Genomic DNA, 13,343 nt, shown 5'->3' with positions numbered 1-13,343 from the left:
ATATATCAAGGAAAGATGTAGCCTATAATGGCTTTAGTGTGTGGATGTAGGCTATATGCCGAACCACCTTAATTTCCTTCATATTTATCTTATTATATGTTCTTATACAGGGTTGCCATATATTTTCATAGAGTTGAAGCCATTTGAGTTGGAAAAAATAGTCCAACCTGAAGCACATTGTGTATTTACAAAACCGGCAGTGGTTCCATTTGGAACATCCCCAACAAGTATTGCATCCATAAACAAAATTTTCCCTCTAAAAACCTGCTAATTCTAAATTGTTAAGTTCTATACTAAAAGGTTTCACATCAAACAGTAAATTGAACAATCAAAATGGGAATACCAAGCAAATATCCATGCTCATATAAAACTTTAATAGTAGAGAATGTGGAACAAAGGGGGGAAAAACTTCTTTCTGTGCAAAAATAGTCAAACCTCTGACACGAAAGATTGCGGTTGTTTCTGTACGTTTTGTATTTTGTTTTGGTTGTTCTCACAACACTCTTGGCCTTGTCTATGAGATTTTTCTGCTGATGAGTGCATTAGATTCATGAACTTAATCTTGCACCAGGGTGAGCTCAGTCATTGTCAATTAAGCTATCACTAAAACGAGAGAAAATATTAATAGTTTCCTTAAAAATCCAGATGCCGCCTTCATGAAAAAACTGTTAAAGAGTAGAATCTATGGACAATGAAAATAGAGCTGTGGCAATCTCTAAGGACGTGTAGCAACATGATCGAAGATCATGATTCAAAGGAATAGCACTTCCTTTCCCAGTAAGAATAGGATACAAAGTGAGATCATGATACCAAAATTCTTCAACTATGTATTTACTTATCAATCTCAAAAAAAAAAAAAAAAAAACCAATAGATACTAGGATCCTTTATCAATGATTTCATAGTGACACTATGATCAAGCTTTTATGTTAGAACAACTGATTTTCTCTTTCTAGTTGCTTGATTTTAAGAAAAAATGGAGAAAAAGAACGAAAGAAAGACAGAAAAAAAGCAAATATGTGAAAAACTTAACTAAACCTTGAAGGAAAAGAATAATTTTAAGGGGAAACTTTACTAAAGACCCTCAAACTTTCACCCGTTTTGAAATACCCCCTGAACTTTAAAATCTCTCAATTCAGTCCCCTAAACTTTCAATTGCTCTCAATTTGGACCATTCCGTTAATTTTAACTGTTAAAAATTCAAAAAAAGACCAAAGTATCCCTGATTTTTTTTTTTTTAAATAAAAAAACGTTTTAGAAATTGGAATTTTATACAAAAGTCAGGAGTATAAATGTCATGTGACGTTTAAAATCTGACGGAGGAGTCTAAATTGAAAGCAATTGAAAGTTCAGGGGACTAAATTGAGAGATTTTGAAGTTCAGAGAGGGTATTTCAAAACGAGTGGAAGTTTGGGGGTCCTTAGTGAAGTTTCCCCTAATTTTAACAAAGTTTATGTTCATCTAAACTTTATCCCTAAGCTAGAAGGCCTCAAAAACTAAATTTTCATCCAAGAACTAAATAAGCAAAATTGCATGAAGGACCAAATCTTTGAATTTTGTCAATTCCAATCTTACAAAAGAGCATGGCCATGATTACAAAATTGCATAATACTAAAACAAATAAAACAAGAAAACAGAGAAGTAGCCATTACTAATTGTAATTTTAGTCTCATTAAGGTGGCATACTCCATGACAGAAAGAAATTATGACCGGATTTAGAATTGCTAAACATTTAACTAAGAATTGCAAGTCAGTTTCTTGCCACAAAATTCAATTACAATCACTTGGAAAATTTAACATTAAACACACTTAACAAAAAAGAATTATTAGGAGAGGCTATGGAGAGTAACAACACTAACATGAAATTTGCAGCATGTGAAGAGCCTGCCACATTACGTAAATCCTGCATAACACACAAATCCAAAGCAAAGTGAAATCCTCAAATATGCCACAAAAATAATAAAGAAAAAAACCTTAAAAGCAGGAACTAGTCCCTCAAATAAACCAATATTAATTTCTACACCAAGCTTTAAATTTCAAGGGGTAAGAAGCAATATTATGTGTAATATGTGAAGCACTTACCTTATTAATTATAACCCAAGTTCTAGGAGTGATTTGATTGATGTAATTGCAATTCACCAAGAGGCATATCCTCTACATCTGAAACTCCTTAGCAAAAGCCAAAGTACACAATGAAGGACGAGTTTGCCATGTTGGTAGAGTCCACCGCAAGGGTGCTGAGAAGCATTTCATGTCTTACCTTTTAGACTTTGCTTGAGATTATTTACAATATTCGGTATCATTTCATTCTCAGATCTCAGCAGCTACAAAGTTTTCTGGAGCGAAGAATGCCTCTTTTGTTGTGGGTACAATTCTAAGTTGCCATCATCATCATGGCGTCTCTTAGAAAGTTGAACACCATCTATTAAACATTTAGATTTCTCTTCATATCTTTGTTCTATATGGAATCCACAACTTTTAAAGAACGCTGAAGGATTTGTGAACTCAAATTTAACTCGAAAATTATCCGTCTTTAGCTGAGAATGGTATGAACTTGTGTTAAACCATACACAATTTGACCTGGCATAAGAGAAACGAGAATAGAATAGTTGACCATTAATATTGGAGACTTTGACATCAAACCGAAAAGAACGTTCAAGTTGTGCATCCCTCACTCCAATAACAGCAAAGAAAGCAAATGTTGTATTCTCTGAATCCAAATGTACAGGCCCATTGATATCTATTTCACACAAATTAGTATTTGAAACCTCTTTACAATAGTGGAAGCAATCTGGAATCCTATTTCCCGGATATATACACTCAAATTCACGGACCTTAGGATTAGGATGTCCCTGTTACATGGATATGACAAATTTTCAGTGATACAACCTACAAATCAAGACACGCACTAAAATGTACATATATGTGAGAGAGAGAGATAGAGGGAGAGAGATACCTCACTGAATAATTGATTTTGCACATCATTCCCTATATGGTCAGGGCAATCGGAGAAGTCAATCCACCAAAGCTTTGGTAAATCGTATATATTATTAAATGGAAGTCTTTCCAATGACGTGCATCCACCCAATTCTACATATTCTATATTTTGTGGAAGCTCTAGAACTTCTCGAAGTTGCTTGCAATGATACAGCCTAAGATATCTCAATCGAACAAATCTGTTAAACAATGTAGGAATGCTAACAATACTGGTACCACTTAGATCTAAAAATTCCAAACTGTTGAAAGGGTATTCAAGTTGAAACTTTTGTTCCAAAGGTTGCACTGCCGAAGATACCGTTTCAACCCGCAAATGATCTAGTGGGACACATGTATTAAACAATTGACATCTTCTAGCTTCTTCTAAAAATACTTCCAATGACAAGCAATTGCAAGTAGACAGTTTTCTCAAACTTGGTGGGAGTCCTAGAATTTCTCGAAGTTGCTTGCAATTTTTCAAGTCAAGCTTCTCCAATCTGACAAATCTGTTGAACCATGTAGGAAGGCTAGCAATAGCGCTACCTGATAAATCTAGCTCTCTCAATGATTGTTGTCCTGGAATTTCTGTTCCAACCCCCACAGGCACCGGTGGATCCTCCGTATTAAACAATTGAGATCTTCTACTTCCTTCTAAAAATATTTCCAATGACACACACTCACTGGCGTTCACTATTTCTACATTTGGTGGAAGTCCTAGAATTTCTCGAAGTTGCTTGCATTCATCCAAATAAAGGAACTTCAATCCAACAAAACTTTCGATACATCGAGGAAGGGTAACAATACCACTCCCTATTAGATTTAAATAGTGCAACGTGAAGCCACAACCAAGTGCCCTTAAGAAATTTGAGTCTGAAAAATTCGTTAGCTTTGTGCAATAGTATAGATTTAATTCCTCTATCCCACCCAAGTACCCTATGGATGAAGGGAGTTCTTTTAACCTATAACAATCATCTAGAGAAAGTTCCTCTAAATGTTGCATTTGACGCAGAAGATCCTTAAGGTTTTGGGAATTGCCTAGATGCAATTTTTTAAGTCCAACAAGGTAGCCAACGGATGAAGGCAGTTCTTCTATACCAGTATCATAACAGTAGATATTCTCTAAACATTCCATTCGACACTCAATTTCAGGAAAGTTCTTAATCATTGAACAACCAAAAAATTTGAGATATTTTAGAGATCTCAACTTGAACCTTTTTGGAAAACTGCTAAGATTAGAGCAAAATATAATGAGCAACTCAACGAGCTGATCAAGGAATCCAACAGATTTATGAACCTTAACTAGATTTTCGCAACCAACAAGTTTCAACGATTTTAAATTTGGGATCCTTGAAACATCAGGGATTTTTTCAAGGAATTTACAGTAATAAAAATCCATAGTTGTCAAGTTTTGGAAATCCTGTCAAGAAAAAAGTGAAATAAATTAGTTTAAACTTTGAAAGAAGTTACAACAAACTTTAAAAATACAAATATTAAAATAAAACTTTTACCTGAACTCCCTCCAATATCTTGATGCGACTATGAGCCATTCTTAAAATCACAAGGTTCTTTCCATGAAAATTGGATGGAAAAAATTCTCCAAGATACTTAGCCCAATCTATCACTCTTAATTCATTAGAGTAAATATTAGGCTGTTCAGAAAAGCTTGCATTACGGCTTATAAACAATCTGAGCCTTTTCATCTTCTTGAAGGTTTCAGGACTCAAGTGTACTATAAGGTCTGGATCAGGCAAATTTATCAATATGCCCTCAACTTTTTTGGTTCCCTATCAAGACAATGTATAGTTAAGTATACCAACAAAATCATAACATAAAGTCCTCCATATTTTAACACTTGCTAGAACTATAATTCTTGTCTTGATAAAATTTATATCTATTTTTTATTTTATATAAATATATAGATATATGCATTTATTACTTTGTAAAAAGGAAGAAGCTTCTAATCCATCTGCTTTGTCTTTGTATATTGCTTTTTTTTTTTTTTTTTTTTTTTAGATTTTCAAAATGAGTAATTTATTTTTATTATTGGAATGTCCTAGAGTGACTGATCATCAGACTGATTAAAAGCAATTGGTAATTTATTTCGTCTTAATTAAAGCATTCCATTTGTTCTGCTCTTTTGTAATATTATTAGTCAAGTTTCATTTACATGTTATTGTATAATGAATAACAAATCGAGAGAGGCAGCCCATTTGGTAAAGTTTTGAAAATGATTTTCGGTTTTAAAAAAGAAAAAAAAAAAAGAGAATTAATTTGGTGGGGGTCACCTTTTTTGAAAATGTTGTATTTGAGTTAGGTTCATAAATGAAATTTATTTTCCAAAACTTATTTAAACTACGAAAAAAAGTTCATTATAATCTTTACAATTCTTACTGGAATTTTCTAAAAAACATTTCTCAAGGAGGGATTAACCCTTGAAGTCCCATAAACATGTTCTCCTTCTATTAAGAGTATCACTATTTTGACATGAATATCCAACCCTTGAAGTCCCATAAACATCTAACTTCAAGAAAAATTGTTATATATTTTGCAAAATCTCAAGAGAGGTGCTGATAAATTAACTCTCCAGGAAACAATTTTACAGATGGTTTTAAAAAAACTCAACCAATTAAACAGTCGGAGTCCAATGTAATTATGGTATAATTTTAATTTAGTTTTGAAATTAAATTCACTCTACTTATCGGATTCTTTTCAGGAACATATATGCATCCACGTAAATATATATATATTTGCATGTAACTTTTTAGCTTTTTTTATGCAAAAAAAAAAAAAAAAAGAAAAAAAAAGAAAGAAAGAAAGCTCAATATTTTCTAGTAGCTTAACTAATGGAACATAAACAAATTTAAAATTTAAAGGTATTTTTAACAAAATTCATACCGTATTTCCTTCTAGGACAGAACTGTTAGTTCTTGTGTTGGCTTAATTCAGTTCCAAAATGCAGAGGCTACTGTTCACGAGCTCAAACACTGATATAGAATGCTCAGAATCCAATCTCCACCGTTCATAATGTATATTCATGTGTTATGAACGTCCCTGCAAAATTTCAGCTCAATCGGACCACAAACGCCCATCGATCGGGGCTGTTGATCAAGACTGGACAGCATTTCCAGAATGCTGTTTCACCCATGTCCGGACATGCCTTCCCCGGGTCCGGACCTCATTTCCAGAAACTCAAATTTTGCTCCGCAAAGCCGTGTCCGGACAGCCCATTAACATGTCCGGACACCCCGTAAGTTTGAGGCCCAAAAACGTGATTTTAAGTGGTTTAAGTTTAGGGTTTTGTCGGGGGTATATATACATCATTATAGAAGATAGAAGTACGAATTTTCACCCCCAGAGAGTTCGTCAGAGGCTGTGCTAAGAGAGATCAAATGTGGTGAGCGTTAAAGTGAATCTCTTAGAGGTTTAATTATTCCTTTGATAAATCTACGGTTGAGAAGTCTATCGGAAGGGTCCGGTAAAGGAGAATCACGTTGAAGAAGATTGTGAGCGCGGAGACGAGTTGTAGGCTTGTCGATCTTACAGAGTCAAGGTCTTGCAAAGGGTTGTAAGTGTTCCTAGTGTCTGTAATCTCTAGATAATCCTTTGATAGTGATTTCCTGGGTTTGGCTGCCCCGGAGAGGTTTTACTTTTAGAACGTTTTCTAAAAAGTTTCCTTCGTCACCAAAATCTTTGTGTGTGATTGTTCATATTTTGGTGATTGTTTGCTTTGATAAATATCCGTTAATTCCGCATAAAATTGTGATATTTATCTGTTTAGAGTTTTTCAATTGGTATCAGAGCGGGTTCACTCTGTTTGGATTAAATTCTTGAGTGAGATCTGTTGACTCCTATTTGCTATGAATACTTCTCAAGGGGAATATGATCTTATAAACTCCTTCAACAATTTGTTGGAAAAATTCACTCTTTTGAGACATCAATACACAAATTGTTTGGGGGAGTTTCAAGATCTTAAACATGTGAATGAATCTATTGTTACTAAATTGTCTGAATCACATGCTTTAATTGATTCTTTAAAATTTGAAAAATCTGTTTTAGGTTCTAAAGTTGATTTGTTAGAGAATAAATTAAAAGAGTCAGAAACTCAATTGGAAAAATTCTCTAGCAATTCTCTTGAGAATATGTTACATACTCAGAATTCTGATTGTGATAAATCTGAGTTAAGTTTTGATTGTCATGTTGCTTTGTCTTCTAACAATGATTATACTTCCGAGATAATATTTGTTAAATCAGAAAAAGTAGAAGACTCTGTGGTTAAAAGAAAAACAGCAGCTGCCTCGACCTCACAAGGTAAGAAAGTTAAGAAAATTTATATTGAACCTTATGTATCTTACCCCAAATATAGAGTCGTCCATCCTCCTAGGAATCTACCTCCTAAAAGGTTTATTCCTACTTGTCATCATTGTGGAAAAGTTGGTCACATTCGACCCAACTGTTTTAAATTGAAACCTCATGTGCATAAAAATAAAAATTCTGTTTCTAAGAAAGATTATGAGGGTTTGGTAATGATGATGGGAGGTGTGTCTAGAGTAGACAAGTTTGAAAATGTTCACGTCTCTACACCTTTATTGAAGAAGGTTTGGGTTAGGAAGGATTATACCATTCACCCATTGAGGGAGAGTGGTAGTGATCTCACCTAAAGTTAGGTGAGTCAATAACATGCCTAGGATTGATTGTTTTGCTTATTTTTGAATATCCTAGAGCGTGTTATTTTTCTTTGCTTTGCATTTTTTTTGTTTTTGCTTTATTGTTTATGCACTGCATTGTTTTTGTTGTTACACTTTCTGTATGAAGAGTATATACATGATTGTTTTGAGATTCATGTTTTGAGGCATATTCATAAAGGATTTTTCAAGAAATTCATATATCATGATCTTTGAAAAGCTTATAGATGAGATGTTGTGTGCGGACCACCAAGATTTTTGTCTACTTGCTAATCAAATGTTCAGGAATGTGTAATGTCTTGTGAAGACCTAGAAGTAGTTATTAAACCAAATCATTATTTTGTAGTGGGACCTATAAGATGTGATGAAAGTTTAATGCTAAAGGACATTCATGTCTTACCTGTTGTAATCTCAATTCAAGCATGTTGTTTTGTTTTGCATTGCATTTTTCTTTGTTTTGCATTTGTTTTTCTTTTGTGTGCATTTCTTTTGTGAAAAATTTCAAAAAGGCAAAAATATGTTACTTTGATTGTTTCATTTTCTTTCTTTTGTCTTATGCACCTAGATAATCCATTAATTTCTCATGTTGCGTTTTATGGATGTAATTCCTCACGTCTTGGAATGTTCTTAATATGCATGAGATGAAAATTTGTGTCAATGGACTTGTTTTTGTGGTTACCTAAAGCTTGAGCTTATGTGGTACATTTTGCCTATGCTTTATCTTTTGTGCACATTTAAGCTTAAATTGAGGTTTTGTTTCACTTTATTTGTGAGGTCTGTTAGGTAACCATATGAGGTTTTTGACTAGTAATATTTTTCAAATTGATCATATGCTAGTTGAACCTAGGGCTTAAAAATTCCTGCTTTCTCTTTTGTGATAAGCACCAAAAGTTTAAGGACACTTTCTCAAAGAGAAAAATAAACAAAATAGTGAAACAAATAAAATCAAAAGATCATATTCCAAAAGGAATTTATTTCACTGTGTCAAACTTGTGCAAAATATTTTACAAAGAGAATTGTATAGGATGAGAGTGGCTAGGTCCTAGTATGATAAGGTTTGACTTTTGATTTGATATACTTGTCAAAACCTCATGGTGGTGAAACTTTCTCCTCATTTTGTAAGTTGAAAGTTTTTCTCTTTGGATGGCTTAACCACACACCACACAAGCATAGGTTGAATGGAACATTTTCTTGGCTTAGGTTAAGCAATATGAGTTTCTAGCCATTTCTAGTATCATGTATGTTTTGCATATTTGGAGCATGTTTGGGATATTCATTGTGCAATACATGAGTCATTAATGTGTTATCATTTGTGTTCATTTGACTTTTGAGGGGGAGAAACATGTTTCGCATTTTTTAGCTTCTTGTTGATTATTGAGTCATATGTTGAGGGGGAGTTTTTGGTGATGTGTGTTCATGATCTTGCATTCTACGTCATTTTTTTGTGATCATGAGTTTTATTTCTGTATTCCTGTTCCACATATGCCTTAATATATTTTGTGAAGTGTTTCAGGAAATATGAAGACCTTTTGTCATTCTGTGACAAAAAGGGGGAGTAAATATGGGGAGATGATGATGGGATTGGCTCGGCATTTTGGTTTTGTCACTGAATTGCCAAAGGGGGAGTTTGTTAGTTCTTGTGTTGGCTTAATTCAGTTCCAAAATGCAGAGGCTACTGTTCACGAGCTCAAACACTGATATAGAATGCTCAGAATCCAATCTCCACCGTTCATAATGTAGATTCATGTGTTATGAACGTCCCTGCAAAATTTCAGCTCAATCGGACCACAAACGCCCATCGATCGGGGCTGTTGATCAAGACTGAACAGCATTTCCAGAATGCTGTTTCACCCATGTCCGGACATGCCTTCCCCGGGTCCGGACCTCATTTCCAGAAACTCAAATTTTGCTCCGCAAAGCCGTGTCCGGACAGCCCATTAACATGTCCGACACCCCGTAAGTTTGAGGCCCAAAAACGTGATTTTAAGTGGTTTAAGTCTAGGGTTTTGTCGGGGGTATATATACATCATTATAGAAGAGAGAAGTACGAATTTTCACCCCCAGAGAGTTCGTGTGAGGCTGTGCTTGAGTGATTATTTTGTTGTGAGCCAAATTGATTCCTCTTAGAGGATTTTTGTTAGTATTGATTGTGTGCTTAATTGAAGTCTATCGGAAGGGTCCGATAAAGGAGAATCAAGTTGAAGAAGATTGGGAGCGAGGAGACAAGTTGGAGGCTTGTCGATCTTACGGAGTCAAGGTCTTGCAAAGGGTTGTAAGTGTTCCTAGTGTCTGTAATCTCTGGATAATCTTTTGATAGTGATTTCCTGGGTTTGGCTGCCTCGGAGAGGTTTTACTTTTAGAACGTTTTCTAAAAGGTTTCCTCTTCGTCACCAAAATCTTTGTGTGTGATTGTTCATATTTTGGTGATTGTTTGCTTTGATAAATATCCGTTAATTCCGCATAAAATTGTGATATTTATCTGTTTAGGGTTTTTCAAGAACGAACATCTTCATGAAACCATAACCTACTACGTTTGCCAGGTTCTTTGGATTCTTGTCTAACAATTTCTCTACCCATTTCTTGCAACAAGTCATGCATCGTGAACAATCTCCAATCCTCAGTTATGAGACACTTATCCTTTAGCTCATCGATACCAGTATTTGAGCAGAAACCACAACCGTCTAGCATTTTTCGAACATATTTTACATCCTTTCCTTTGAAGAAACACGCTATGTCAAGGAAAATATTCTTCGCATTTTCATCCAATCCATCAAAACTTATTTTAAGTATTTTTTGGATATCATTGTTTGGAATTCTTTTGTATTCATCCAATTTGCTTTTCCAGTAGAGTATGTTTCTACCTTTTAGAGCCGAGGCTAGCACTGTTAAAGCTAGTGGCAATCCTCCACAATAATGTATTGCATCTTTTGTGACTTCAACATAACCACCATTAGGTTTGTCACTTTTGAAGGCATTCCAACAAAAAAGCTGAAGAGCTTCATCGTGATCCAACTCCTTCAGCGGGTAAATTGATTCAACTTGATCATGTGCACGAAGTAAATGTTTATCTCTTGTTGTAATAATGATTCTACTTCCTAAGCCGAACCAAGCATTTTTTCCAGCTAACTTTTCTAATTGGATTGACTTATCCACATCATCAAGAACTAAAAGTATCATTTTTAGGTGAAGCCTCTTCTCTATCAAAGTAACTCCTTGATCATCATTGTCAACCATTTGACTTGGACCTCCTAAAATCTTTGATAAAAGTTTATTTTGTAAATGGATTAAACCGCCCTTTTGCTTGGAAGTTTCTCTAACGTTTTCAAGAAAACAACTACCTTCAAACTGAGAAGCAATTGAGTTGTAGATAGCTTTAGCTAGAGTTGTCTTACCAATTCCACCAATCCCGACAATTCCTACCATGCATGTACTGTCTTTCTTCTTTATATCTAAAAGCAACTTCATAGCTTGTACACGAGACTCTATACCAACTGGATACTTGGAAACTTGAAAGTATGTCTCTTTCACTAATATCGAATTCACCCCTTCAAAGATTTCTTGAATAAGGTCATGCTCATTCCTACCAATACAAAATATGTAAAATTATATTTTGTGTTAAAAATGATTAATTTTCAAAATATGAGCTTAACGGAAATGGAAGTTTTAAGGAATTTAAAATTATTTATGACAAAATAAAATAAAATAAAAAGGCGATTAGAAATACCTATAATTCTTTAAATCCCACCCCGACAAATTGGCCACTTCTTTTAGGGCTGTCTTCCACTTCTGCACCTTCATTTGATCATCTCTGAATCTTTCTTCATGTTTGAGAAATGCTTCTCGAAAACAATTTCTTTGATGTCGCACTTCTGATGAATCTACCTTGTAAAACACCGGTAAAACAATTTGTCCCTTTCTTTCCTTACACTCAAGAATCGTCGCAAGTTCATCCAAGCACCATGAAGAAGATGCATAGTTTTGAGAGAGTATAATGACTGAAATTCTTGACTCTTCAATAGCTTTGAGAAGTGCTGGGGAAATGTTCTCTCCCCTTTCAAGGGCATTATCTATGTAGGTGTTGATTCCCTTCTGATTGAAAGCAGCGTATAAATGAGAAGTAAAATTGTTTCGAGTATCTTTACCTCTAAAGCTCAAGAACACATCGTAACCCGATTGATAACTGAAGGAAGAGGAGGAAGAGGAAGATGATGAAGCTTCGAGGAAGACCATGGATGAAGTTGGCAAGAGTACTAGTTTTGGTGGAGAAAATTGAAATGGGAATTGCAGAAGGGAGAGCTAAAGCAAGTTGATTAAGTAAATAGAACAGTAGATTCCTCGTTGCATAATATGAGAAGAATACTAGTCCAACGTACACGTGACACGTCAAAGAAAAAATGAGCAAAACTTATCGTGGGCAACTTCCTTTCTGTCTTCATGAAGAAGTCACGCGTTAAAAGTGACGTTCAAGTGGGTCCATTGTTTTAATTAAAGCAAAAAAATTATTGCACCCCTTATCAGATTAAGCAAGAAAAATGTCATCCTACCTTTAACTCTATGTTTTTGAAGCCTACCTTCTGAACATGCATTTAATAATATTTCATTAGGCTGTGATTATTATTATTATTTAAATTATTACTTATTTTAAAAGTTTAGATAAAAAATTGAACTTAATCATTTAAATAACAATATTCTTACTTAATATGTAAGAACTAATTAACACATATAATATCTAATTAAAATGAACTATGAATTACATGGATAATATATAAGCTCAAAACCTCTTCTAATATCATGTTAAGTTGTTAACCACTTATCTCTAAAAATTAAAAATTAAATGAAAATGGTACGGTCTAGTCATTGATTCAATATTCTAACCCCATAGGAGTGGGCCAAGTGGCCGCTCTTCCAATTAATTATCGCCATCCCCATCCCCACCACCATTTGACCAATGTAAGTTGGCTCTTTTTCTTGGATTAAGATCTACCAATATTTTCTAAAATATGAGATTCTCATATTCTAAAATTAGAGTAAACCATTTCATCTAACAAGAGTTTGAGGTAATTAATTTTAGTTTTCAATGTCAAGTCTAGTTGCTTCTCGGTAACGCAAACTTCTGCATTTGTTTAAACCGTTAGATGAAATGGATGACTAAGATTTTAAAATGTGAGAATCTGATATTTTAGTAAATATAAGGGGATACAAATCCCTTTTTCTTACTTCTTCAAATTTATCACTTTGCAACTGCCCTTGCCTCTTCCTTTTTAGAAGCTTCCCAACCGTCTACTTTGGTTTCTTCAAATCTCAACCTCATTTTTCAGGTGTTTAAAAGTTAGATCAAAACCATTTTTCAGGTGTCTTGCGAAAGAATCGCTTTCTCTCACTATGGAACAAGGTCTGATTGAGGAAGTTCTCCCTTATATTTCGGATATTATCGTTGTGAAGCGGTGTGCTTAATTTTTGTTTTTCAATCTATAGAAATCACTCTATTCTTCTCAAAAAAAAAAAAAAAAAAAAACTATTGATTATTCACTTTTGATCATATATTTATGGGATAAATATATTTTGGCCATCTCAATTAACATCTATTTTTTATTTTGCCTCCTAATTTGACAATTGTGACACTAATTATATTACTATTTTATTGCAATTAAGTCACTTTCCTATCATTCTTCCAAAAAAAATACCCC

The 13,343-nt window shown here is 34.2% G+C and overlaps 1 protein-coding gene across 1 annotated transcript; it reads right to left on the bottom strand.

Annotated features, from left to right (window-relative positions):
• Nucleotides 1-2,322: 2,322 nt before the first annotated feature.
• LOC132181802 (disease resistance protein RPV1-like) lies at nt 2,323-11,886 on the bottom strand. The gene is made up of 6 exons (XM_059595033.1): nt 11,381-11,886; nt 10,518-11,236; nt 10,162-10,370; nt 4,483-4,758; nt 2,955-4,391; nt 2,323-2,850 (listed from the first exon to the last, which is right to left on the bottom strand). Exons 1-6 carry the CDS (start codon nt 11,884-11,886, stop codon nt 2,323-2,325), a joined length of 3,675 nt encoding a protein of 1,224 aa, XP_059451016.1.
• Between the last annotated feature and the right edge of the window lie 1,457 nt (nt 11,887-13,343).

The sequence above is a fragment of the Corylus avellana genome, chromosome ca5 (assembly GCF_901000735.1).
Source record: "Corylus avellana chromosome ca5, CavTom2PMs-1.0".
Lineage (NCBI taxonomy): Eukaryota > Viridiplantae > Streptophyta > Magnoliopsida > Fagales > Betulaceae > Corylus > Corylus avellana.
The sequence above is the reverse complement of the archived record's forward strand: the minus strand, read 5'-3'. Positions and strand labels throughout refer to the sequence as shown.